Consider the following 25,994-nt stretch of genomic DNA (forward strand, 5'->3'; position numbering starts at 1 on the left):
TAGATAAGCTTTGAAAAATGTCCTTTTACGAGGTTACAAATAATACTCTTGTGTTTACATATTACCTTTTCTTCAAAGAGGCCTGGAATACCCAGACATTTATCTTTTTTTTCTTTTTATAATTTATCTTTTTATGTGAAAAAAAATGTAGTTTCATTTTTAGTAGATGTAGAAACAGTGGTTACCTGATTTCTCGAAGGTCATCTGAATGATGTGAGGGGGTTACTTTGCCAGTTTATTTTAGAGTCAAAATTCAAAGCCTAGATATAACTCTAAAACCTGTGTTTGTCAGTCTATTACGTAGGGACTAACTTTGATCAGAGTTCCTGTATGTTCTTTTCCCGCTATGGAATAGCAGGTAGCAGCAGGAGAGCAACAGTAAGCCCATTGCCAGGCTCATTTTTTTTTTTTTCCTTTTATCTGATAGGAGTTTTTCAGAATTTTTAAAAGATTTTATTTTTCATGAGAGACACAGAGACATAGGCAGAGGGAGAAGCAGGCTCCCCGTGGGGAGCCTGATGGTGGTACTTGATTCCAGGACCCCAGAATCACGACCTGAGCCAAAGGCAGATGCTCAACCACTGAGCCACCCAGGCATCCCTGAGTTTTTCAGAATTTTTACCTCAGAGTAGTCCTCCACATTCCTCCCTTATGTAATGTTGGACCATTTATTTGGATCATACTTTCCTGAGAAGCTTGAAGTAGGTGATCCCTTTCCTTTTTGTCTCCTCCCCTCCTAATTGGCAGAAATGTCGATCTCTTACTTCACCTAGGATCTCATCAAGTTTTTTCTTTTATGAGAGGGCCTGACCTCGTCTTTCTTATTAGCCACTTTGCTCTTCCTCTTCTACTTGATCAGGACTGAATGGGAAGCACTCTGCTTCAGACTTCATTTCCGAAGTTTTATGTCTTCCTGCGTTTGAGTGTTTGTCCACTGCTCTTTTGTAAAGATGCCATTTTTTTGGTTTAGTTGGTTCATTTGACTCTGGTCATTCTTTTTGTTTGTTTGTTTTCTTACTAAAAAGTAGGATTTTCTCGTTGTAGAACATAGGAAAGTATGAGCATAGAAAAGCAGAAAACCCTCCAAACCTTAATGTCACCACTGTTGACAATTCAGTGTGTTAAAAAACTTTTTTTCACATTACAAAGTATGTTGAAATTATAGAAAAGCCTGAAGAAGCAAATTTAAAAACCACAATCTCATCGCCCAGAGATTACTGTTTACATTTTGACATACCTAGCAAAAATTTCTTTGCTGAGTTTTGCATTTAAAACTTTGTCAGAGATATCATAAATGGATTAAAAATTTCTGAGTTTGTCCAAATAAGATAAAAATTTAGAAATATCATTTGAAAAATTTAAAATAAATAAAGGAAAAAGAGGGGAAAGTCACCTGTACTCACATCCCAGAGGACTCACTGCTAACAATTTGGTGTATTCATTTACTATTATTAATGAGAATTGCTGTAAGCCAGGTAAATGCCTAGATACTAAGGATCATACAGGCAGATTGTAAAACAACATATTCATTAATTTCATTTGTTGTACAAATTCTGTTGATACATTATCGGAAACAGAGAGGGCAGAGAGTTGCTGTTTTATTCTTTGTATTGTCTGTACATTTATGTAGCTATGGAATAAATGTATTTTTAAATTGTGAGCATAGTAGTATGATAAACCTTTTATGTTTTATTATTTTTAAAAGATTTTATTTATTTGAGAGACAGTGAGAGAGAAAGAGAGCACAGTGGGGTGAGGGGCAGAGGGAGAAACAAACACTCCACTGAGCAGGGAATTGGATGTGCAATTCTGGAATCATGACCTGAGCCAAAGGCAGACACTTAACTGACTGAGCCACTGAGGCACCATATGTTCTGTATTTTTTTATTTTATTTTATTTTATTTTATTTTATTTTATTTTATTTTATTTTATTTTATTTTATTTTATTTTATTTTATTTTATTTTATTTTATTTATTTTATTTTATTTTTTAAAGATTTTATTTATTCATGAGACACACACAGAGAGAGAGAAAGAGAGGCAGAGACACAGGCAGAGGGAGAAGCAGGCTCCATGCACGGAGCCCGACGTGGGACTCGATTCGGGGTCTCCAGGATCTGGGCCTAGGCTGAAGGCGGCACTAAACCACTGAGCCACCCGGGCTGTCCATGTTCTGCTTTTTATTTTTATTTTTTATTTTTTACTTCTTTTTAAAGATTTTATTTATTTATTCATGAAGGACACAGAGGAGAGAGACAGAGGCAGAGACATAGGCAGAGGAAGAAGCAGGCTCTGTGCAGGGAGCCTGATGCGGGACTTGATCCCGGGTCTCCAGGATCACACGGGCCGAAGGCAGGCATTAAAGTGCTGAGCCACTCAGGGATTCCCACCCATGTTCTGCTTTTTAAATGTGATGTTATATTAACATTTTCTTGCGATAAATTAGCCTTCAAAAACATTAAGACCATTACATTCTGTATTATCATTTTAGTCTTTGCCTTTTTGGAAAATAGATTTCTCTTTTTTTTATCATTAGAAATAATGTTGGGTTTGACATCTGTATACAAAAATCTTTGTTGATATCTGATTATTTCCTTAGACTACATTTATAGAAATAGGATTTGTTGGATTAAATAAAGTTAAAAAGTTTTGATATATTTTGGTAAAATGATGACAAGAGAGGTGGTGTTGGTTTATATGAAGGTATCTCGCCTCACCTTCATTAGTATTACTGTTTTATAGCTTGCTTCTTTGACTTGATAAGACTATTCATGATTATCTTTTTATTTATTTATTTATTTATTTTTATGATTATCTTTTTATACACCATCATTTCCAATAGCTGCATAATCTGTTATACGTATATAATTTAGCAACTTTTCAGTATTCTTTTTTTTTTTTTTTTTTTTTTTAATTTATGATAGTCACAGAGAGAGAGAGAGAGAGAGAGAGGCAGAGACACAGGCAGAGGGAGAAGCAGGCTCCATGCACCAGGAGCCCGACGTGGGATTCGATCCCGGTCTCCAGGATCGCGCCCTGGGCCAAAGGCAGGCGCCAAACCGCTGAGCCACCCAGGGATCCCCAACTTTTCAGTATTCTAAACAGTGTTATGCTAAACATCTTACATATATATATGTTGTGCTTTATTTTCTTGTATTTTCAAAAACTAGACGTGCTGAGTCAAAAGTTTGCATATTGTGAATTTTATGATATATTTATTGCCAAAGGTTGCAGACACCTTTACCCCACTGTGATTGAAAATGTCTGCTTTTCTGTGTTCATAACAATACCATGTATCCCAGGCTTCAAATGGTTACCAGTCTGATGGCAAATTTTGGTAGCATAGTTATTTTAATACATATATGTCACTAGTTACTAGTTATGTTAAGCCTATTTGAGTTTTAATTATGCTTCATTTTATTGTAAGAACTCTATAAATATTACTATCTTTTCTTAGATCTATGTGCAATATTTGAATTTTTATTTATTTATTTATTTATTTATTTAGTTAGTTAGTTAGTCAGTCAGTCATGAGAGACACACACAGAGAGAGAGGCAGAGATACCGGCAGAGGGAGAAGCGGGCTCCATGCAGGGAGCCCGATGTGGGACTTGATCCTGGCACTCCAGGACCACACCCTGGGCTGAAGGCTGCACTAAACTGCTGAGCCACCTGGGCTGCCCCAATATTTCAATTTGTGATTCATATTTTAACTTTATTTTTTAATTAAAAAATCTTTTTAATTTATTTGACAGAGAGAGAGAGAACACAAGCAGGGAGAGTGTCAATCAGAGGGAGAGGGAGATGCAGAGCCCCCACTGAGCAGAGTCTGGTGTGGGGCTTGATCCCAGGACCCTGAGATCATGACCTGAACCTAAGGCAGACACTTAAACAACTGAGTCACCCAGAGGCCCCTATATTTTAATTTTAAGATGTCTTTACATAGAGAAGTTATTACACGGGCACATTTTTCATTCTTTCCTGTCCCCACACTCAGTAAGTTTTCATTTAAAATGAATAGCACATCTGCATATATGGAAGGTTTTGGTCACCTTGTAAGTCAGAGAGGAAATTGGTGACGAGGTCCGAATATGGAAACTTTGACTTTTCCAGGACCTTTATATAGAATATTTTATTTTATTTTAAATGGGGAGGATTCTTAGCAGATATAGGATATATGGTCCCTGTTAACTGCAGGGCATTTCCAATATAGTGAGTCCACAGCTCTGGAGAGCTTACAGTGTCTCATCTTTTCTCTAACAGCCCTCTAAGAGTTTTTATTCTTGTTCGCACCTCCATCCTCCCACTCCTAGTGTTGTGTAATTGGCTAGTACATTTCTTTCTCAGTATCTCTGGGACCTGTTCTTTCCTCCATGTTTCTGTCCTTTACCTCCTATACTAGGTTCTTGTTGCCTGTTGCGTGCTTCTTCTTGTCTACCTATTACATGTTCCAGACAGTTTTCTCAAACATGTTTCCTTCTTACTGTTACTGGCCTATTCAGTAATCCATGAAACAAACAGTAAGTGAGAACTTACAGCCTTCAGTTTGAAGTGCCAGCTTGTCCATCTGCTTCGTCTTGTGTAGTAGAAAGAGGATGGACTTGGGCATCGTTCTGCTTACAAGTTCCTTGACTGCTCTATGAGGTCAGTATCCTCATCTGTAAAGTGAGAGCGGTGACACTTACCTTCCACCGTTTTGTGAGGACCGGATGAGACTGTTTCTGTGGAACACCTGGAACACCTGGCACACACGCAGCACGTGCCCCTGATGATTCCCATGCCTCCTGCCTTACCCTCTTTCTGTTGCCAGACTTCTTTCTTCGTGCTGGTGCCTAGACTGTCCTCTCAAAGGAAGGAAGCCATCCCGTTCCCGCTAGTTCGCCTGAATGTTTATTCATTCGTTTATTTCTGACTTTGCACAAACCGTTACTACCAACTCTCACCCTCCCTCTGATGGTATCCTTCTGCTGGTCTTCCAACTTCCAGAATTCAACTCAACACTCAATTCTGGAAAGTCCATCTTGATTAACCCCACCCAGCTTAACTATTATTTCTTGTGTTTTATTTCCTTAAATGTCAGAAGTTTGTGTTTCATTAATTAAAAGATGCTGTTTTGTCATTGTGGGATATGTTTCCCATTTATAAACATTTTTTTCCTCTTTTAATTTTTAGAATCTGATGTCCCAGCAGAACTCCAAGTATTAAAAGGACCCCTACAACAGCCGACTTTCCCTTTTGCAGTTGCAAACCAACTCTTGCTCGTCTCTTTGCTGGAGCACTTGAGCCATGTGCATGAACCAAACCCGCTCCGTTCAAGACAGGTGTTTAAATGTTAGTAAGAATAACTCTTGCTAAATTAACCTTGTAAAAATTCTATGTTGTTTGATGTGGGTCTGAAAAGCAGCTGATATATAAACATTTGAAATGAGTATTAATAGTTTGTATCCCTTGAATGCATTGGGAACTCCAAAAGATTAATAACCATGAAGTTGGCTGTATTTAACGAAAAAATAGTTGTTTTGTCTCTATAACATGATCATTCATATAATTTTTGAAGATTTATCATGGTTTAGTCAGTGAGCAGCCAAATGAACATCGTAAGTATTCATTCTGAGCTAGTTCTTGACCAGAGCCTTGAACCAGCTGCAGTCTATGTTGTTGAATAGGAGACTGTTTTCATCTACAGAGTACTTCTGACACCAAATGTGTGTTTTTTTTTTTCCCCCCATACTGACTAGTTTTCTGATACCAGCTGGGTGTCCTACAATTCAGTTCAATTCTGACACTGTCTACCTGAAGTTAATGTCAGATCCCACAGGCTAAGGCTCAGTCCCACAGACTGCCTTCATTTCAGATGCCGGTTGCAAGTAGTGGGTCCACCATGTCCTTAGGTTACCCATACTTGTGTCCGACCTGGCTGTAAATTGTTCACAATCAAGCGTCCACTCTTGCCCTCTCAGTTTTAATAATTTGCTGTAATAGCTCATAGTACTCAGGGAGACACTTGTGCTTCTGGATTTGTTATATAAGAGAGGATATGATGACCAATACAGGTGAACAGCCAGATAAAGAGGCACATGGGGCGAGGACCAGGGTACAGGAACTTCTGTTCCTATGGAGTTGGGTGCACCACTCTCCTGGTGTATGGAAATGCTCACCCAGAAGCTCTCTGAATCCCTTTTGAGGGGTTTTTATGGAGTCTTCATCATGGTGGCATGATCAATTATTAACTCCATCTCCAGCCCTTTTCTCCTTGGAGAATGGAGGGGTGGAGCTGAAAACTCTAAACTTCTAGTCATGGCTTGGTCTTTCTTGTGACAAGTCCCCCTTTGAAGTTCTCTTGGGGATCCCCACTCATCTCATTAGCATACAAAAAACACTGTTATTACTGGAGATTACAAGGGTCTTAGAAGTTCTTGTGTCAGGAACTAAAGTCAAAGACCAAATATTAGAACAAAAGATGCTCCTAGTACCCCCAGCCCTTGGGCAATCACAAGAATTTTAGAAACTATGTGAGTTTCAGGAAACCAGACCAAATATGTTTTTTATTATACCACAGTATTTGAAATGTTTATTTTTATTCCTGCCATATGTTACATATATGAAAAACTTGAGCATGCATAGACATGAGCAGAATTATGGATCATGTTGTTTTGGTCCAGCTCATTGAGAACATTATGGCCTCTTTAATAGCTCCAACCACAGATTCTAAGAATCTTTTACCAAAAAAGTCTTTCCAAGTCTTATTTAGTGTTAGAAATCCTCAAACGTAGAGCTACCTTTATGTGACCTTAGAGAGTAATATTTTAAAGGTAGATTGGTGTTTTGATGAAATTGATGGGACGTGGGAAATATACAAGTGTATAATACGGGTGTTCTTGTAGGTTCCAGAGCACAGGTAGCTGGGCATTATTGTATTGAGCTCATTGTATAGAAAAGCAGATTGTAATGACTTGGGTAGTAATCTGGCTCCTAATTAAAGCAAATCTGAATCTTGTTGATTTTAAGATATTTTTGGATTTCTTTGTAGGTGACTGAATTTTTATTTATTTGTTTACTTATGTAAATTATTTTACCCACTTTATTTAACCTAATTTTATATCATTAGAATTTTGTAACATATTCTTCCTAATTGTATTTTTGCTTATTCTTTTTAAAAAAGTTTTTAAAATGAATTTCAGTTAGTTAACACGTAGTGTATTATTAATTTTAGAGGTAGAGTTCTGTGATTCATCAGTCTTATACAAAACTCAGTGCTCATTACATCCTGTGCTCTCTTTAGTGACTGAACTTTTAAACAAAGTATATCTAAAATGTTTTTGATGTTATTCAACTAGTGGATAATCTAATGAAGTTACCCATATAGAAAGAATATTCTTGGATTCCCTCTGGCTCCTGTGTGTTGCCTGAGCTTACTCCACAGTAACACTACCAGGACCTTGCCCATTTATAATGGGTCACTATAGTATCAGGTGCCACGTAACATCTCTATTCCTCCTTAGGAGCCTACAGAGCTCTGTGGAGGGGGGGAGTGCCAAAATGCTAACCCCACAATTAACTACTTGTATGTTGCTAACAAGTCAGAGCTAACCAGCTACTGAAGAAAGTCCTCTGACATGTTTGGCTCCTGACCAGACTAGCATGCACCAGGCTTTGACCGACAGGTCACCTAAGACCTCTGGCCTAGTGCTCAAAAAAAAAAAAAAAAAAAAAAGAATATTCTCCATGGTATCTGTATTCCTTGAATAAATAAAAGCCAAGCACTTCTGTAGAAACTTCTTTTTCTGAGCAGCTTGGTGTTGTGACTTCAGATTTGACTTTCCCCTAGTATTTGGTCTGTGCACATCCCTTTGTACTCCTTGTTGGTTAGAGATCATCAGTCCACAGTTGAAAACAATAAGTCACTTTTGTTGTCAGTTCTAATCATGTTTTCACTGTTGCCTTTGTTCTTACTTCATTGCCTGTCAACAAAAGGTGATGTGTTTGAATGTTGGGAGACTAGTAAGTCTACATTTTTTTCTTGCCTTTTTAAAAACAGCTTTGTGCTTTACCAGCTGACCAGGCATGGTAAACAAATGACTTCTCTGTATCAAATAGGTAATTCTAGATGTGCCCCTGATCACCCAGAGTACTGAGTGTTCCTTCTGTATTGGAGGGTTAATCCCCAAATTATAATATGTATAAACATAACTCTTTTCTTACAGAGGTTTTTCTTTTTTTTTTTTTTCAAGATTTTGAGAGTGTGTGCGTGTATGCACACACACGATTGGGGGGAAGGGAGGGGCAGTGGGAGAGGGAGCTGCAGGCTCCCCATTGAGCAGGGAGCCCAACTTGGAGCTCCATCCCAGGACCCCAGGATCATGACCTGAGCCAAAGGCAGATGCTTAACTGACTTGAGCCATCCAGGTGCCCCACTTTTTTTTTTTTTTTTTTTAATAAAGGCTGTTGTTCTCTAGTCTCTTTAAAATTGCCATTTTATTGAAGGCCTTTCTGATTATGTCCATATTCTTTTTCTAGTGCTTTGCCAGACCTTTATCAAAATGGGGCTGCTGTCTTCTTTCACCTGTAGTGATGAGTTTAGCTCATTGAGGCTACATCACAACAGAGCTATTACTCATTTAATGAGATCTGCTAAAGAGAGAGTTCGTCAGGTAAGCACTAAAATACAAACTTTGTGTATGACAAAAGCATTTTAATTTCAGGAGAACTGTATTTTAAAGCATTATGAAATCCTAGTTATATGCAGGTTTATGAAAATGTTGACCTTAATTTGTTTATTCAACAAATATTTATTGAATGATTACTGTGTGCTAGGCTATGTTGTAGGAGCTGGGATTCAAGCAGCAAACAAAATAGACAACAGATAAAAGCACCTGCTCTCATGGAGCTTATTTTTAATTTTTTTTAGCTTATGTTCTGATGGGGGGGGGCAGTCAGCAATAGAAACCTAAAAATCTATTAAAAATAAAGGGAGTGTTGCATGGTGGTAAGTGTTAAGGAGAAACATAAAGTGGAGAAGGAGCTTAGAAAACGTGTGGCAGGGTGTCCAGTTACTGAAATCAGGAGCTGCAGTTGAGAGTACGAGCCATGCTCCAATCTGGAGGAAAGCATTGTAGGCAGGACAGTCGTTCCTGGGATAGCAGTGTGCTCGGTGTGTTTGGGAAGCTGCCCGGCAGCCATATGGCTGGAGGAGAGTAAGTAGGAGGAGCGTGTGGGAAAGGTAGGGAAGTGAAGGGCATTGGGATGGGCAGATGGTGGAGGATCTTGAGACCATCATAACATCTTTGGTTTTTAACTCAGAGTCAAGTGCGAAGCTTTACAGGATTTTGAGCCAAGGAATGAGGTGTTCTGATTTATATTTTAATGGATCACTGCAACTACTGTGTTGAGAATAGACGGAGGAAATGAAAGGCCAAGGCAGGGAGACAGGTGGTCACACAGGCAAGAGGTGATGGTGACTTGGATTGGGTGGTAGCAGTGGAGGTGTGAGAAGTGGTCTATTTCTGCATATATTTTGAAGGTGAAGTCAGAATTCTTTGCTGACAGAGCTCTTTGGTAAGTTCTCAGCCTTATCAGTGGATGGTAAGAATCTAGCTTTTTTAGTAGTGATCTTTTGGCTAAGACAAACATTTTCAATTGTAAACCTCTAGGTGATATTGAAAAAGCCAGAATGTTTTTCTTTTTTAAAGTATTATTTGAATATTTGGGATTATTAATGTGACATTGAATTTTGTTAGAGTCCTCATTCCATGAAATTTGCCTAAAATGCTTTTAAAAGGAATTTTCTGGTTTTAGGATCCTTGTGAAGATAATTCTCATACCCAGAAGATCAGGTACGTGTTAGATACATCCGTGATTGTACTGAAAGAAATTAAGGTTAAGAACTGATTCTGAATTAATCAGAAATTAGTTTTGGGGTTAAAAATAATGTAGTTAGGGTAGGTTATGAAAATTTTAAAAGCTTTATTCTCAGAAATTGATTACTGCTCTAAGATTTACTTTACTTCTCGTTCCCCTCCCCCTTATGCCACTCCCCCATTCTGTGTGGATTCCATAGGCCCTGCCCCTAATTCAGAGCACTGATACCCAGTCTCTGTCAGGGGAACAACACTGAATTTTGGCTATATGTAGGAAATGCTAGTTTAAAATCTGTAATTCATTAATAGTTTATCATTTAAAAAAATTTTTTTTAAAAATTTATTTATGATAGTCACACACAGAGAGATAGAGAGAGGCAGAGACACAGGCAGAGGGAGAAACAGGCTCCATGCACCGGGAGCCCGACGTGGGATTCGATCCCGGGTGTCCAGGATCGTGCCCTGGGCCAAAGGCAGGCGCTAAACCATTGCGCCACCCAGGGATCCCTAATAGTTTATCATTAAGAATTTTTTTAAAGAATTTATGTTTTAAAGGGAGAGAGTGTGTGCACATGGAAGCCCAAACAGGGGAGGAGCAGAGGGAGAGGGAGAAGCAGACTCCCTGCTGAGATCATGCCCTGAGCTGAAGACAAATGCTTAACTGACTGAGACACCCAGGTGCCCTCTCATTAAGAAATATAAGTAAATTTATTACTGAGCTCAGCTAATCAGCATGTTAGTTATCCTTAGGACTCCTGCTTTAAAACATTGATAATTCCTGGAGAGAAAGGGGATGGGGAAACTGGGTGACGGGCATTAAGGAGGGGCATGTGATGTGATGATCACTGGATGTTATATGCAACTGATGGATTATTGGAAACTACATCTGAAACTAATGATGTACCATGTTAGCTAATTGAATTAAAATAAATAATAAAACTGATAATTTCTAATTAGATACTAATTACTGGTAGTATACTTGATTATTTGATTAGCAATCCCTTTGTCATCTGTTTTTTCCCCTTGCTCTCTTTATTACCTGTCAATTTGCTTAGCAAATAGTTTTCTTCCTAGAGAATGAAAAATTTTGACTCCTTTTCAAATCACAACTTAGTGATTAGTAAGGTTTGACAGGTTAGTGATACGGTAGGCACATGGTTCTCTCATGCTTTAAAATTGATTGGTTGTTTGTATTTCACTTTTAGATCAAGGGAAATAGCCTTTGAAGCACAGACTTCACGTTACCTAAATGAATTTGAAGAGCTTGCTGTCTTAGGCAAAGGTGGATACGGAAGAGTGTACAAGGTTGTTTTCCACAGATCCCTTTTGATCTCCTACCCTGAATAAATGTGTTTTGAGAAGCTGTTCTCATGATGACTATTTAAAGTGCTCCAAGGGAAGTTCCTAGAAAGGATGTATATTTACTTTTCCTTAAAATTTGTCATTTATAAGGAAGTGGGCAGGTTTTAACTTTTTCCTAACCATGTTGGTGGTTTAGGCAGATTTTGGAAACCACATTGATTTACTTAAAAATATATCACTAAAGAAAGTTGTGCATTTGTATTTTGAGCTTCATGTGTTTTTTGTTTGTTTTTTTGTGGGGGGGGACTTTCCCATTTTTCAGACCTAGAGTCTCTAGGAGTTGGAGACTCAGTGCAGTTTGGAAGCTTCTAGTTGAACTGACTGGTCGACTTCCCTGACCATATTAAAGACCCTGGTCTTTCATTTAAATTCACCTTTTTAGCTAGTTTGGATCTTAAGCTCAGGTTGGACTAATTTGCTCCATTCAGTTGAATTTAATGGCACAAATACTTTTTCTTTTCTTCTACTTTTTAGGTCAGGAATAAATTAGATGGTCAGTATTATGCAATTAAAAAAATCCTGATTAATGGTGCAACTAAAACAGATTGTATGAAGGTATGATTTTTTTAAGTGTATTTATTTTAAGTAATTGAGTGGGTTCTTTTGAAAGAGTTATGTATGTGTGTATATTTGGCAAATATTAGGTGTTGTGGATCGCTAAGTTTACTAAGAGTGGGCTATAGAAAAGCAAACATCAAAACCAAATTTTTATTTGACTTAATTTTTAATAAAAAAATTTCTTTTTGAGAGAGCTTAAGAGAGTGAGAGTGTGAATGGGGTGCCGGGACAGCAGGAGAGAGAGACACAGAATCCCAGGTAGACTCCATGCTCAGCACAGAGTCCAATGTGGGGCTTGATCACCCAAGCTGAGATCAGGAGTTGGATGCTTAAGTGACTGAGCCACCCAGGTGCCTGTTGACTTAATTTTGAATAGACGCTTCTGACCACATTTCAGGATCATTGCTGGGGAAGTTAATCTTTAAAGAAAGTATACAATGTAGCTTGTTAGAAAAAATAGGAGCTCAGTTCAGGTTCTGGTCTTCCCCCTGACATGTTCTGTGGTCCTGGACAAATAAATGACCTAGTCTCTTGTCCTTGACATAGTGGTGACAGCAGGACTGGACTTGCTAGTAGTAGTATATGTGTGCTGAAGCAAGCTCTGGACTTACTGGAGGAATAAAATGAGAGAATGAATATAAATAGGCTCTGAAAAGTGTAAAGCATTAGATGCATATAAGTTATTTTGTTGCTGTAATAATTCCATTTGCCTCTCAGAAATATTCTGATTATTTTAATGTAGTTTAGATTCCTTGTTCAGTTGGATTTTTACCGTTTTGCTCTGGAACACGTAGCATTTTGATACCGTACACATTTAACAAGTTGTCAGTAAAAGCTGGATATAAGTGCGTTCGTTTCCTCTTTAGGTACTACGGGAAGTGAAGGTGCTGGCAGGCCTTCAGCATCCTAACATAGTAGGCTATCACACTGCTTGGATAGAACATGTTCACGTGACCCATGCACAAGGTAAGCAGTTATAGATGATATAGTTGAAGGCTTGGCCAACTGTGGCCTATCGGCCAAACCGGCCTGCCCCTGTTTTGGTGCATCCCCAAGCTGAGAGTATTTTCTTACATGTTTAAGTAGTTTAAAGAGGAATCAAAAGAATATTTTGTGAAAGCTATATGAAATCAAATTTCATGTCAGTGAATAAAGTGTGTTAGGATAGGACATAGGCTCATTCATTTGTGTATTGTCTGTGGCTGCTTTTGCACTACAACAGCTGAACTCAGTTATGGTGCAGAGTCCTTTGGGGCCCACAAAACCTGCAACAGTTACTCTCGGGCCCACTATGGAAAGTTTGCTCCCCTGGCATAGTTGAACTGGTCTGTTTCTATGGTTCCTAAAATGTGCCAGGCATTTGAATGACCTTGTTATATTGCATTTTGCCCGAAAGTATTAACATTTTTAGACTTGTGGTCTCCTTTGGTGTTATTTTAGCTCTGTCTTTGATCATACATTAGAAAGCTAGGCTGCCTGAAGATGTGTTATTTTTGTTTCCTTTTGCAGATCGAATTTCTATTCAGCTGCCATCTCTGGAAGTGATCTCTGACGAGGAGGGTGACAGGTATGTGAATAGGTGTGTAGTTTGACAAGTTAGGTATAACCTGTTCCCTGCACTGAGTTTTCTTTGTCTTTTTGATCATTTTCATTAGAAAATGATAAATAATTTCTTCCTCTCAAGTGTTTCCTGCTAGTGTTTTCAATAAATGCTGCTGCTAGAGAGATTTGATACCATTTGCTTCCAGTGTTTACCAGTGAGGTATATGTAGTTTTTTTTTTTTTAAGATTTATTTATTTATTCATGAGAGAGAGAGAGAGAGAGAGAGAGAGAGAGGCAGAGACACAGGCAGAGGGAGAAGAAGGCACCATGCAGAGAGCCTGACGTGGGACTCCATCCAGGGTCTCTAGGATCACACCCTGGGCTGCAGGCGGCGCTAAACCACTGCACCACCGGGGCTGCCCATATATGTAGGTTTGAAGGGACAGCTGAGTTATTCTTGATCTTTTTTTTTTTTTTTTTAAGATTTATTTATTTGTTTATGATAGACATAGAGAGAGAGAGAGAGGCAGAGACACAGGAGGAGGGAGAAGCAGGCTCCATGCCGGGAGCCTGACGCGGGACTTGATCCCGGGACTCCAGGATCACGCCCTGGGCCAAAGGCAGGCGCTAAACCGCTGAGCTACCCAGGGATCCCCTCTTGACCTTTTTTTTTTTTTTTTTTTTTTTTATGATAGTCACAGAGAGAGAGAGAGAGAGAGAGAGGCAGAGACACAGGCAGAGGGAGAAGCAGGCTCCATGCACCGGGAGCCTGATGTGGGATTCGATCCTGGGTCTCCAGGATCGCGCCCTAGGCCAAAGGCAGGCGCCAAACCGCTGCGCCACCCAGGGATCCCTCTTGATCTTTTTTTACATTGATTTTTATCTTTACTGTTTTTCCCCCCTCCAGAAATCAACATGTTAAAAATGATGAAAGTAACAGCTCATCCATTATCTTCGCCGAGTTCACCTCAGGAAAAGACAAATCCTTAGGAAAATCTGGCATTGAAAATCGGAATAATAGATTGGTGAACTACAGCACCAGTTTAATCCCCAGAGACACCAGTGAATTTGAATCACCCAGTTTTCTCCAAAGAAATGGTTTGGCTGATTTGCCTTCCAGCTCAATTATTGAACATCAGCTGCCACTTAGGCATCATTCCGACTTAGAAGAGAATTTCACATCCACTGGGGAATCTTCTGAAAACTTAAGTTTGTTGGGGCAGACAGAGGTAGATCACTTTACCAGAACCTACTGATGATTTGATGCTCAAATAGTTATGATGTGGAGGACCATGCCTAGGATGTGACCTCCCCCGTCCCCTCTATCCCTCACTCTTCATCTTTCTTTGTCAGTCTCTCCCCTCCTCGTCCCCCTGGCCTGTGGCCCTTGTGTTGGGTTTTGCCCTCCTTTACTTAATTTAATGCCTGCTAAGCCTTTTCTGGTTCTGTCTATATCTGATCATTTGTGCCCCCTGGAGTTGGAAACGTCGCTCACACATTTCTGTTGTGTGTTCGCCTCCTGCTATACAATATTTATGCATAAAGATCTTTTGTATTTTGGAACGTGACTTTAGGAGAGAGGGGAAGAGAGATCAGCAGGTCCATTTTCAGGACACTATCAATAAGGGTCACACCCATGTGCTAGTGAGACTGTCACATACTTTCACCAGTGTGGAGTCTTAGTGTTAAAAACCTTGAACGCTAACAGGGTCTCAGTATAATCTGGCATGCTGGGATTACAGAACTGTATGTGCTATCTGTATATGTGCACGCAGAACTAATTCTTACTGCGCAGGAGTATGTGGCTCTGTGCATGCACTTTTTAGGAGACAAAGCTTTGAACAGGGTCATCTGAGTACACAAGAGTTGGGTTTGAGGGACTTTTCATCAGAACCATTCTGTTACTCTGGACTACATGTGGGAAACTTTCCTTGGTGTCTAAATGAATGCACTATAGAGAGCTTAAATTTTGCTTGCCTCTTGTTTGAACAAATTATTTATGGACACAGCAAGGCCTCCAAAAATGTGCATCTACTTTGGGGTATACAGAGAGCAGTAGAGTGCCTGCCGCACAGCTGACCTCTTGATGCTGTGTCTTAGCTTTAGAAACTGGTTGTGTGGCAAGCCGACCCAGTCGTTTCAGTGCCACTGCCTTAGTGTCACATTCAGGAGCTTGTCCCATTCTGCAGCTGGGCCTCCCCCTGCCCACTCAGATTCTGACTCGCCGTTTTAGGCGTTCCTTTATTCCTCTGTCTCTTTCGCGAGACTTTGGGCTTCTCAGGCAGATGTGTGTTTGTCATCTCTTTCCTGAGCACTTAGCCCCCTGCTCTGCCTAGAGGAGGCAAGTGAGTATCTATTGACTAAATGAATAATGCGAGCAAGTCGTGCAAAGGTGGGAGCCAGCCGTGTCGTCCCCCAGGTGCAGTACCACTTGATGCTGCACATCCAGATGCAGCTGTGTGAGCTCTCCCTGTGGGACTGGATAGTGGAGAGAAACCAGCGGGGTCGGCAGTATGTGGATGAATCTGCATGTGAGTACCAGATGGATCTCTAAACACGGGGCTGGGAGGTGGAGACACAGGCGGATCTTCTGAAGTAGGAACTACCTCCAGGTGCTTTAGACTCAGGGAAAAAGTCACCTTTTTAAAACAAACAGTTGTGCTTATTTCAACATTCTCAAGAACATACAGGCATTTGGAAGTTAATTTTCTCTGAGATAGAGATACATTTATGGGTGTCTATGCAGTAATGTGCTAGAATTTAGGTTAATGATTGGGGCAGAAAAAGAATTTTTTTTTTAAGATTCTGTTTATTCATGAGAGACACATGCACAGAGAGAGAGAGGCAGAGACACAGGCAGAGGGAGAAGCAGGCTCCATGCAGGAAGCCCGATGCAGGACTCAATCCCCGGACCCGGGATCACACCCTGAGCCAAAGGCAGACGCTCAACTGCTGAGCCACCCAGGCGTTCCAAGAATTTTTAAGGGAGAAATTTTAAATATTTTATTTTTTAAGTCTGACAATGTGATACTCTTGCAAAAAGACACCTTTGAAGAAACTCTTATAGAAGGATAGGTGGTGAAAAGTTCGTCTTTCTTAAGACCCAGATCTCCTATCTTCCCCTGTAGATCTCTAACTACAGAAATACTCTGTTAGGTTAGTAATTTTTAAAACTATTTTAACACTGGTCCTCAGCTTGTACCACACATTAGAATCACCTGGGGAGCTTTAAAAAAAGATGTTGATAAGACAGAGTAAGAGAAAACAGGTGGAGAAAGCCAACCACCATGATGTTGTCTGGGGTGACTGTGGCTGGTATTCAAGGTCAGCATCAGCAATGAAAACTCTTCATATTGTGTGACCTTGAGAAGGCGTGATGAGAAGAGCATTGTATCTCTGGGTCTTTCTCCCCAGAACCCATAATGCTAGTCTAATTGTAAAAAAACATCAGACAAATCCCAACCTAGGTACCTTCTATGAATTACCTGACCAGTGCTTCTCAAAACTGTCAGGGTCCTCATAAACAGGAAAAGTGAGGAACTGTCACAGACCGCAGACCTGACAACTAATGTAATACGATATCCTGGATGGGATCCTAGAAAAGAGAAAGGACGATAGATAAAAACTAGGGAAGCCTGAATAAATGGTGAACTTGTCTCAATCTTGGTGCATTAACTGTGACAGGTGTACTATACCAGTATAAGTGTTAATGGGAAACTGGGTGGGGTGTAAGTGGGAACCATACTATGGCCTCAGTTGTTTTTTTTTTTTTTAAGATTTTATTTATTTATTCATGAGAGACAGAGAGAGGCAGAGACACAGGCAGAGGGAGAAGCAGGCTCCCTGCAGGGAGCCCAACGCGGGACTCGATCGTGGGTCCCCAGGATCATGCCCTGGGCCAAAGGCGTCGCTAAACCACTGAGCCACCCGGGCTGCCCCCCCCCTCCTTTTTTTTTAAAGGATGTTGTCAGGGACTGCACCAGGAATTTTTATATAACTGTTATGAGATAGGGCTTGATCTTTGGTAATTTTTTGGAAATTTTCTTGTTTCTAATGTGTAGCCAAAGTTGAAAATCACTATTCTGTGATCAAAACTGGTAATAAAAGTGACCTGGTTTTAAGTAAAGACTCAGCTAAATACTGATTATTAATCATTTGCTCTTCACACCTAATGACACTATAACTCTTTATTTGGTCTAAAATATAGGTCATTTAACCCACCCAAAATCTTAGCTTCCAGTGGAGGCAGAAACATAATGCCTCCTTCAGGCATCTCCTCGATGCCCCCTGCTGCTTCTCTGGTTTACTATGTAATCAAGACTTGCCATACTTTGTTCAGTTTGGTTGTGGCAAGTAATGGGTGGGGTATTTTCATTGCCCTGTAAAGTTTTATTCTTTGCTGCATGAGCATTGTAGTGCTGGCGCAGATGTCTCTATAAAAAAGAATAATGGTTTATTGAAGTCTTGTATGTAGTTGTTGATCTTTAAACTTCCATTTGGAAAGTAGGTCATGAGTCCTTCATGATATAGGAGATAAGTCTGACTTTCAGACATCCAGGACAATAAGCTTATGAAAACAGAGAGGGCAAGATAGGATACTGCTAGCATGATGCATATTTCTTTTAAAAGTATTTAAAAAGGTTTAACTTGGTAGTATTCCACCAATGTTACATACCTTCATATCTAGTACAGTTTTACAACAGTCATTCCCAGCAGTCCATGTGTGAGAGACCCAGGTTTGAATCCTGGCCCTTGCAGTCACTGGCGATAAGGTTTAGGACCATTCAGGTAACTGCTCTCAGACTGTCTCCTCTGCTGTGAAATTTGAGTGTGAGGATTGGAACACTCAGGGTAAGGGATGCATTGCCGAGGAACGGAGGAGGCTGTTCTCACCGGATCAGGTCCATATGTGGCATTGAGCCCTCGACAGAGACCCATTGTTTGGATATGGTAGGTGGTTACAGTGAGACACCTATTATAGACGGACCAAAGGAAAGTAGTTGTTCTGGGTGACTGTGAAAGTCCCAAAGCCCTCCATCTCTGCAGCAAATGGTCACTCCAGTGTGAGGGGCATGGTAGTGGCAGTACTTATAAGTAGCCCCCCTTGTGTTTACACACACACAGACACGTGAGAGTTTTCTGTCTTCTCAAGTTCTTGGCTAAGGACTTGAGGTCCCTGAGTTACATGCTAGCTGGTGCAAAAGGAGAAGGTGGTGCATAGGTGAGCTGCATAGCAAAGTAGGCTTGTCCAGGAAGAGAAGGGAGCATGTTGTATTTACATGTTATGTATTTACGGTTTAAAATGGCTGAGGAGACAAGAGCTAGTAAGTTCTTATTATGAGAGCACCAAATTTACTTAGCTGCAAGAATTTTTTTGCTTTAGCAGTTTTAGTCCTACAAAACTTTCCTACCCCCCCCCTTTTTTTTTTAAAGATTTATTTATTTATTCATGATAGACATAGGGAGAGAGAGAGAGAGAGAAAGGCAGACACACAGGCAGAGGGAGAAGCAGGCTCCATGCAGGGAGCCCGACACGAGTACGTGGGACTTGATCCCGGGACTCCAGGATCACACCCTGGGCCAAAGGCAGGCACTAAACCACTGAGCCACCCAGGGATCCCAAAACTTTTCTACCCTTAAAGTCTGTTGTATTATCATGTTAATAGATGAATGAAAACATTTGCTTTTTTCCCCTGTATACTTCATTTTTCATTCGTCAGTCATTTTTGGAAAATGCAGCATTCCAAATCTTCCCACATAATGGGAGCTCACTCTTTGAGCTAACATAATGTATCTTTTCTTAAAAATTTCATTATTTGTAAGTCTTTAATCCACAATAGGCTTAGGACACCAGATTTATTAGTGTTAAACCCCAGAGTGTCAGAAGTTTAAAGGAGATTTAAACCTAATTTAATCCAGCCATTTTATGCCTGAGAATGGTTTACACACTGATTAATACAGGGGCTCTGGGTGAACTTAGTGACACCAAATCTATTCACTAGGGCACTAGTTTGTGATGGTTTCTTTGTAAACTGAGATAGCTCTTGTTGCTTATATTTCACCATTTTGGAATATTGACTGTTGCAAATCTGAACTATGTTAATGTATTTAATGTGTTTAGAACTAGGTAACGTTTAGATGTTGATGAATAAAAAAGAGAAATAAAACTTCCTTTTTTATTTCAAGGTCCTTATGTCATGGCCAGTGTTGCAACAAAGATTTTTCAAGAACTGGTGGAAGGTGTATTTTACATACATAACATGGGAATCGTACACAGAGATCTGAAGGTAAGTGGGGAGGCTAGTTGAGGACGTGGTGTTGCTTCACTGAGTTAAATGAAATTATGTGTCCCCTTTCATTTACTTAGAGGGTTATCATTATTTTTGTATAAATCCTCATCCCATGAGTCTGGAACTTTTGATTGAATTTTAAGGCAGTGATCTTTGGGCATTTGAAAATTCTCTGTGGAGGATTAGTAGTGTGTTTCAGGTAGTGAGTATGCTCAGAGTACTCATATAGTAGATGATGTTAAATGTATTTAATGCTGTCAAAAATCCTCATGTTATAGCAGCCTTAGAGGTAAAATCTGTTTCTACAATTATGTATCTTAAAGGAAATTTAACATGGGAAATTTTTTTCTGCTATTTAAAAAATTATGATTATTCCGGTTTTTAATCTACAAAAGACCTTGTATCAAGAAAGAAAATAGATTTACTTCTTTGGCAGAAGAGTTTTAATTTGCTTATTTTTTGAACAAAGAAATTGTGGAAAATGTCTTTAAAGAAATATTTGGGAACAAAAAGTTAATGTGCAAATCATTTTATTTTTTGAAAAAAGTTTAAGAACCAGTTTGTACATCTGGGATGTACATGATGATGAGTTAAGTGTTTTCTGTGTATGAGTCTAGCCAGAAAATGCTGTGTGAGTTACTGAAATTCTGTGGCTGGTGAAACTTTGAAGTCCTATATCAAGAGGTAAGCTAAGTCATAATAACCATATAGTGAGTTCCAGATCTGCACTGGGAGAAGTTGCTTTAAGTGTTGTTTGTATTTCTCACCGTAAATATTTCTGATGTTTCTTTTACAGATGTCCTCTAGGGATAAGGGTTTTTGAGATAACTTTATTAGGTTTTCCCTTAAGAGGTGGAATTCTGGCAGCATGATTCCTGCAGGTAGAATCCCTTGGTTATTGGTTAGTCTTAAAGGATAAGAGCGGTAAAATAGCTTGGCGAGAAGCCCTGTGTCCCTGATGTTGGAACTTCGCTGGAGGTACATGTATATCGGAGACTCCCCGTTTCTTGTTAATATGTTAACGTTTGCTTCAAATTCAAGCAGGAGATTGATTATTGCCTCTCTGCCTCCAAAACATGCCTCATGGATAGCTGTTTGACCTTTATGGTCCCGGGCATTTACTTTGGCTCCATGAATTAGCAGCAAACGGATGCAGCTCACCCCTGCTGCCAGCAGTCGGCCGGCTTTGCTGGATGCGGTGCACACTGCCAGCTTGAGGGCTGTATTCCCTGTGGAGGAGACGGCACAGTTAACGTTTGCGCCACAGGCTATCAGCATTTCCATCATCTCCTTATTCAGGATGTTGGCAGCCATGTGAAGGGGTGTCATGCTGGATTCGTTAATGGCATTGACGTAGGCACCATTTTGGACTAAAATAGAGAGAACTGGATAGGTCCCATAGGTTATGGCCAGGTGAAGGGGTGAATGTTTGTTGCTATTGTCTACTTGAGCGTTGACTTGAGCTCCGTGTTCACACAAAATGCGGAGACACATCATAGCATTATTCTGAATGTCTGTCAGGATCCTTTGGATTCTGTTCCCCGGTTTTGTCCGTATGGTAGAAATGATTGGCCAGTGCAGTAACATCAGGTGAAGTGTGGTGAGGCCTCTTGTGTCCCTAGAATAGTTATTAATCGCAGATTATACTGTATTCACCATGGAAGCAGTTCTACACTAAGAATTAGTGCTTAAGAAGGTGACATTTATTGAAAGTACTTCCCCTCAACTACTTTAAAGAGGTGTTTGAAAATCTGTGTTTCTCGGGATATCACAGCATTTCGAGGGATGGGGTGGTTTGCATCACAGCATGGAGGGTCCTAGCTGTCTATAGCAGTTTCAGTTTTGTTTATTATAAACATCTGACTGCTCTACTAAAATTTGAAAATGATTTTCAGTTTGTGTATATTTATTTAGCGTAAGGCACCATGCTCGGGATATGGTAAAATAGCACAGAGTCCCTGCTTTTGCAGGGCTGATGGTCTAGCATAAAAGACATTAAACATACTTAAATAACTAGGTCAGTATTGCAAATGGGCAAAGTTCTAAGAGGTATGAGGCCCCACAGGGCCGGCTTGTGGTTGGAAGGGTTGGAAAGGGTGTACTGAGGAGTCCTGTGGAGGAGGAGGTACATTGGTGACATCCAGTCATGGAGGACTGGAAGAGCATCTGCAGAGCTAGGCAGGGCTCTATGGGGTGGGGGAGAGGGTCATTCGAGCCAGACAGGTCAAGGAGCAATTCTGGAGCATGTTGAGCATTTAGGGCTTTACTTTCTGTTAATGTTATGGGGGCAAGAAGTTGATTGTTTATACCATGTGATTCTTCCATTCATTAAGATAGTATTTATTGGCACATAGTGTCAGGCAGTCATTTAAGGTGGTGAAGATGTATTGGTGAATGAGATAATTTCTTTATCGTGAAGTGTATTCTTACAGTGGGTAGTAAAAAGAAAATCCATGGTCTATTTCTGTTTACTTATTTTCCATACCTAACTGAGGGTTTTAAACTAACTCCCTGAGGGCTGTGACCAGGACTTCATGTGTTTTCCACATCATCACTGCTGAGCACTTAATTCTCAGGATGCTTGAAGTGGGCAGACTGGTTTGTGTTCCTAGATTACTGCCAGTTTTTCAGAGTATCTCATCTAGTCAGTAAAGAAATTGGTTCATTCGAGACATGGTTATGGTATTTTGTAGTCCATAGCCCCCGAAGAATGGATGAGTCCAGACATGACTGGGGAGAGTAACATCTAAATCATGCATATCCTCATTTAGATCTGATTGCTGTTGAGTTAACTCACCTTACTTCTGGGTCAGCCCCATGTTCTAACAAACAAAGCAAACTTTGTGCCTTGCAGAATTCGACAGCCAGATGAATGGGGATGATGGACTGTGTCTGCTTTGAGGGAGAAAGCAGACTATGTTATAAGTAGCCCTGTGCAGTGAGAAGAAATCATTGTGTCAGCCTGCTATTCCAGAGGAAATAAGTGTATTTAGTTCCTCAAATGCGTTGAAGTTTTCTTTTTGACTATTTTAAAAGACCCCAAACTAGTGAGATTCTTATTATAAAATCTGTGTTTTACATAAATGCAAATTTACCAGTGCAGCAGAAATAACTTACATAAAGCTTTCGAAGCTGATTCTTGTGGAGAGCTCATAGTGTAAAATTAATGGTAAATGCAACTAAGTCACTGTGTCCTTAAATTAACCCACAGGGTGATTGACAAGTAGGTTTTATGGTTTTTAAGGCTTTGCCAAAGTCATAGTATCAGTAGTAAAACCTACATTTCCAGGGTTTCAAAGATAACACAGCATGTCTTCTATGATTAGCAGAGCTGTTTATGCCAGTTCTTAAAATACATATATACTAAGTAGTGACTTTTACAGCATAACTTCCTTTCTCAGGAAAGGATTTCCTTTCCTCAGAAAGGATAAGAGAAGAAGTCAGGGTAAAGGAGATGGTGACTTTTGGGAAAAAAAATTTTAAGGTAATAATCATTGTATAAAAATTTAGAAAATGAAAAGTCATACGTATAAAAGGGAAAGAATAATTCCTTCATACAGATATAATGGCCATTGGTGTATCTGAGAAGATGATGTTAATGTTCCGCCAACCAAGTGGTTTCTGGCCTTTCTGCATGTCAGCCTGCGAGTGTCACTGGGAAGGGAGGTGCATGGTGTGCGGAGTGAACTGTCCTGGGGTGGGCATGGTGGGGGCCGCCAGGAGCTCTGAGGACCTCAGTGGTGGGCCTCGCAAAGCAGCGTGACTTTTCCCGACAGGTGACAGAGCAGAGGTGGGGGGTACCTGGTTCAGAAGTACTCGGTAGCTGATGGAGTTGGCCAGGATGGTCATAGGCTGGTTGACTGGGTGGCTCCTCAGGAGCGCCTGGATTGCCGAGCGGTCCTCCCTCATGATGGCCTCATAGAGCCTGGTGTGGAGTGCCGCAGGTGGGCCTTCTTCTGGGGGCTTGGTGCCCTCTGCAGCCAGCTCCCTGCTGCCTCTCCTGGTTATGTTTCCCATGAGCAAAATGTAAGAGTGGGGACTTGGAAGTTCAGGGGACACTTGTGACAGAATTGATTTGTTGGAGTCTCATTATGATCCCTTCAGTTCCATTCTAGAATTGTTCTAGAGCAGTGAGAATTGTAGCTGTGAACATGATTTGTTTTTATCTTAGAGCGAACTATTTCAAGCTTTGTTCCCAGGTCCTACAGTGCCAAATAGAAGCATAGTGTTTTGGACTTGACTCAATCACAAAAACACACCCAAATTATCACCTTACACCTAAGGTTATTTCTGTGCTCTCTTCCATTCAGCTATTTAAAAAAAAAACAGAGCTTAAAGAAAAGAGCTAAAACAGGAATTTATACTGAAAGTCAAAAATTAAAATTACTACATCTAAAGTAAGAAAACCCAATTTTTAACCTAAATATATTTTATTTTTAATCTTTTTTAAGATTTTATTTATTTATTCACGATAGAGAGAGAGAGAGAGAGAGAGAGGCAGAGACACAGGCAGAGGGAGAAGCAGGCTCCATGTAGGGAGCCCGACGTGGGACTCGATCCCAGGACTCCAGGATCGCGCCGTAGGCCAAAGGCAGGCGCCAAACCTCTGTGCCACCCAGGAATCCCTTATTTTATTTTTTTAAAGATTTTATTTATTTATTCATGACAGACACAGAGAGAGAGAGGCAGAGACACAGGCAGAGGGAGAAGCAGCCCCATGCAGGGAACCTGACGTGGGACTCAATCCCAGGTCTCCAGGATTACACCCTGGGCTGAAGGTGGCACTAAACCTCTGAGCCACCTGGGCTGCCCTATGTTTTCATTTTGAGTGGCAATCCCCTCTTTGCCCAGTGTGGGTACAGGTTTTCAATGCCACAGGTTTAGTTCTATTGGGAGAAGTTTTGGGTTGGCCTCGGTTGCTTAAATAGAGCTAAATGGGTACCTTCATAGTGTGACCTAGTTGCCCCTAACTCTGGCTGACATAAAAGCGTCATCTAGGAGCTTCTAAAAAATATCAAAGTTTTCTCATTTAAAAAAAAAATCAGGGACGCCTGGGTGGCTTAGCGGTTGGGCGGCTACCTTCGGCTCAGGTCATGATCCCGGGATCCTTGATCGAGTCCTGTATCAGGCTCCTACGAAGAGCCTGCTTCTCCCCCTCTGCCTGTGTCTCTGCCTCTCTCTCTGTGTCTGTCATGAGTAAATAAATAAATCTTTAAAAAAAAATTTAAATAAAAAATAAATCAGTCTTTGACTTGTTGGAGGGGACAGTAGTTTTTAAAAGCCTCTTGGGGGATTCTGATGCCCAGTCAGGGCTGAGGAGCACTTGTGTACAAGGTGTGCTGTGTGTTAGTGGTTCTCAAACGTGGAGTAACATGGGGACTTAAATAATATTGCTGCCTATGTCCACACCCAATAATTCTGATTTTACTGGTCTGTGGCATGGCTTGAACATTGGTGGTTTTTTTCTTAAAGCTCCCTGATGATTCTAATGTGCAGCCTAGTTTTAGAACCACTGCTCTGATTTTTTATTTTTGAGGGGCTACTTGTCAGTTGTAAACTCTTAATGTCTACACATTTTTACTGTTTTAATAACACCAAGGAGTTCTGTTTTATTACAGCCAAGAAATATTTTTCTTCATGGCCCTGATCAGCAAGTAAAAATAGGAGACTTTGGTCTGGCCTGCACAGACATCATTCAAAAGAACACAGACTGGATCGGTAGAGATGGGAAGAGTAAGTTTATTCTAGTTCCTTTCTCTTGTTTCTTTCTTTCCCTTTCTTTCTTCTTTCTTTTTTCTTGGCATTAAGACAAAAAGAAACACGGTTGAACTTGTCAGTATTCAGAGAGACTCATAAAAACTTAATAGCAATAATGAGGTAAAGACAAAAAAGCAGCCATCGTTCCCTACACTGCCCTGTTTAGGCTCTATGTTCTGCAGTGTAGACAGTGTGAACTCTACCATGTTTTTTTAATGTTTGGCTCTTCAAATTACAGGGCCACCCACACACACTTCCAGAGTGGGTACTTGTCTATACGCTTCACCTGAGCAGTTGGAAGGATCCGACTATGACGCCAAGGTAGTATTTGCTGCTCTTCCCCCCTTTGCTGGACTTTCTCTGCTGTCATAAATAACAAAGAGCACAGTAAATGCAGTGTTATTTCTTGTGTAGAGGTGTCTTTGGAGATAACAGAATAGGGGAAGTTATCTGTTATGTCAAACTGCGGTTAACAGGAAACCTCAATTTTTACCTGAATCTGACTGGTTTACGGGCTACTTTACCACTTCTAAATCCGTGGGTGTCAGAAATTATTTTTGAAATGAGCTTTCCTCTTAAAATGTCACAATTCACCTCAGGAAGCTAGAATTTTTTTTTTTTTTTTAA

At 40.3% G+C, this 25,994-nt stretch overlaps 2 protein-coding genes across 3 annotated transcripts in view; one reads left to right on the forward strand and one right to left on the reverse strand.

Moving 5' to 3' along the window:
* Positions 1-25,994, forward strand: part of EIF2AK1 (eukaryotic translation initiation factor 2 alpha kinase 1) — a 32,954-nt gene that overhangs the window by 1,899 nt on the left and 5,061 nt on the right. Inside the window, exons 2-13 of the mRNA XM_077907765.1 lie at positions 5,173-5,331; positions 8,518-8,651; positions 9,796-9,833; positions 11,063-11,162; positions 11,694-11,774; positions 12,644-12,743; positions 13,287-13,344; positions 14,228-14,549; positions 15,740-15,851; positions 19,507-19,607; positions 25,229-25,343; positions 25,606-25,688. Of these exons, the coding sequence (XP_077763891.1) occupies positions 5,173-5,331; positions 8,518-8,651; positions 9,796-9,833; positions 11,063-11,162; positions 11,694-11,774; positions 12,644-12,743; positions 13,287-13,344; positions 14,228-14,549; positions 15,740-15,851; positions 19,507-19,607; positions 25,229-25,343; positions 25,606-25,688 (1,403 nt within the window). The remainder of the gene's footprint in view (positions 1-5,172; positions 5,332-8,517; positions 8,652-9,795; positions 9,834-11,062; positions 11,163-11,693; positions 11,775-12,643; positions 12,744-13,286; positions 13,345-14,227; positions 14,550-15,739; positions 15,852-19,506; positions 19,608-25,228; positions 25,344-25,605; positions 25,689-25,994) is intronic.
* On the reverse strand, positions 20,124-23,696 carry ANKRD61 (ankyrin repeat domain 61). 2 transcript variants are annotated; one of them, XM_077907771.1, is made up of 3 exons: positions 23,412-23,696; positions 22,408-22,502; positions 20,124-21,228 (listed from the first exon to the last, which is right to left on the reverse strand). In XM_077907771.1, the coding sequence occupies exons 1-3, from the start codon at positions 23,625-23,627 to the stop codon at positions 20,283-20,285; spliced, it is 1,257 nt and encodes a 418-aa protein (XP_077763897.1). In that variant the 5' UTR covers positions 23,628-23,696; the 3' UTR covers positions 20,124-20,282. The 2 variants fall into 2 exon arrangements, with proteins under 2 accessions (XP_077763897.1, XP_077763896.1); XM_077907770.1 differs by having other exon boundaries at positions 22,408-22,505; positions 23,412-23,695.

Source organism: Canis aureus, chromosome 8 (assembly GCF_053574225.1).
Source record: "Canis aureus isolate CA01 chromosome 8, VMU_Caureus_v.1.0, whole genome shotgun sequence".
Lineage (NCBI taxonomy): Eukaryota > Metazoa > Chordata > Mammalia > Carnivora > Canidae > Canis > Canis aureus.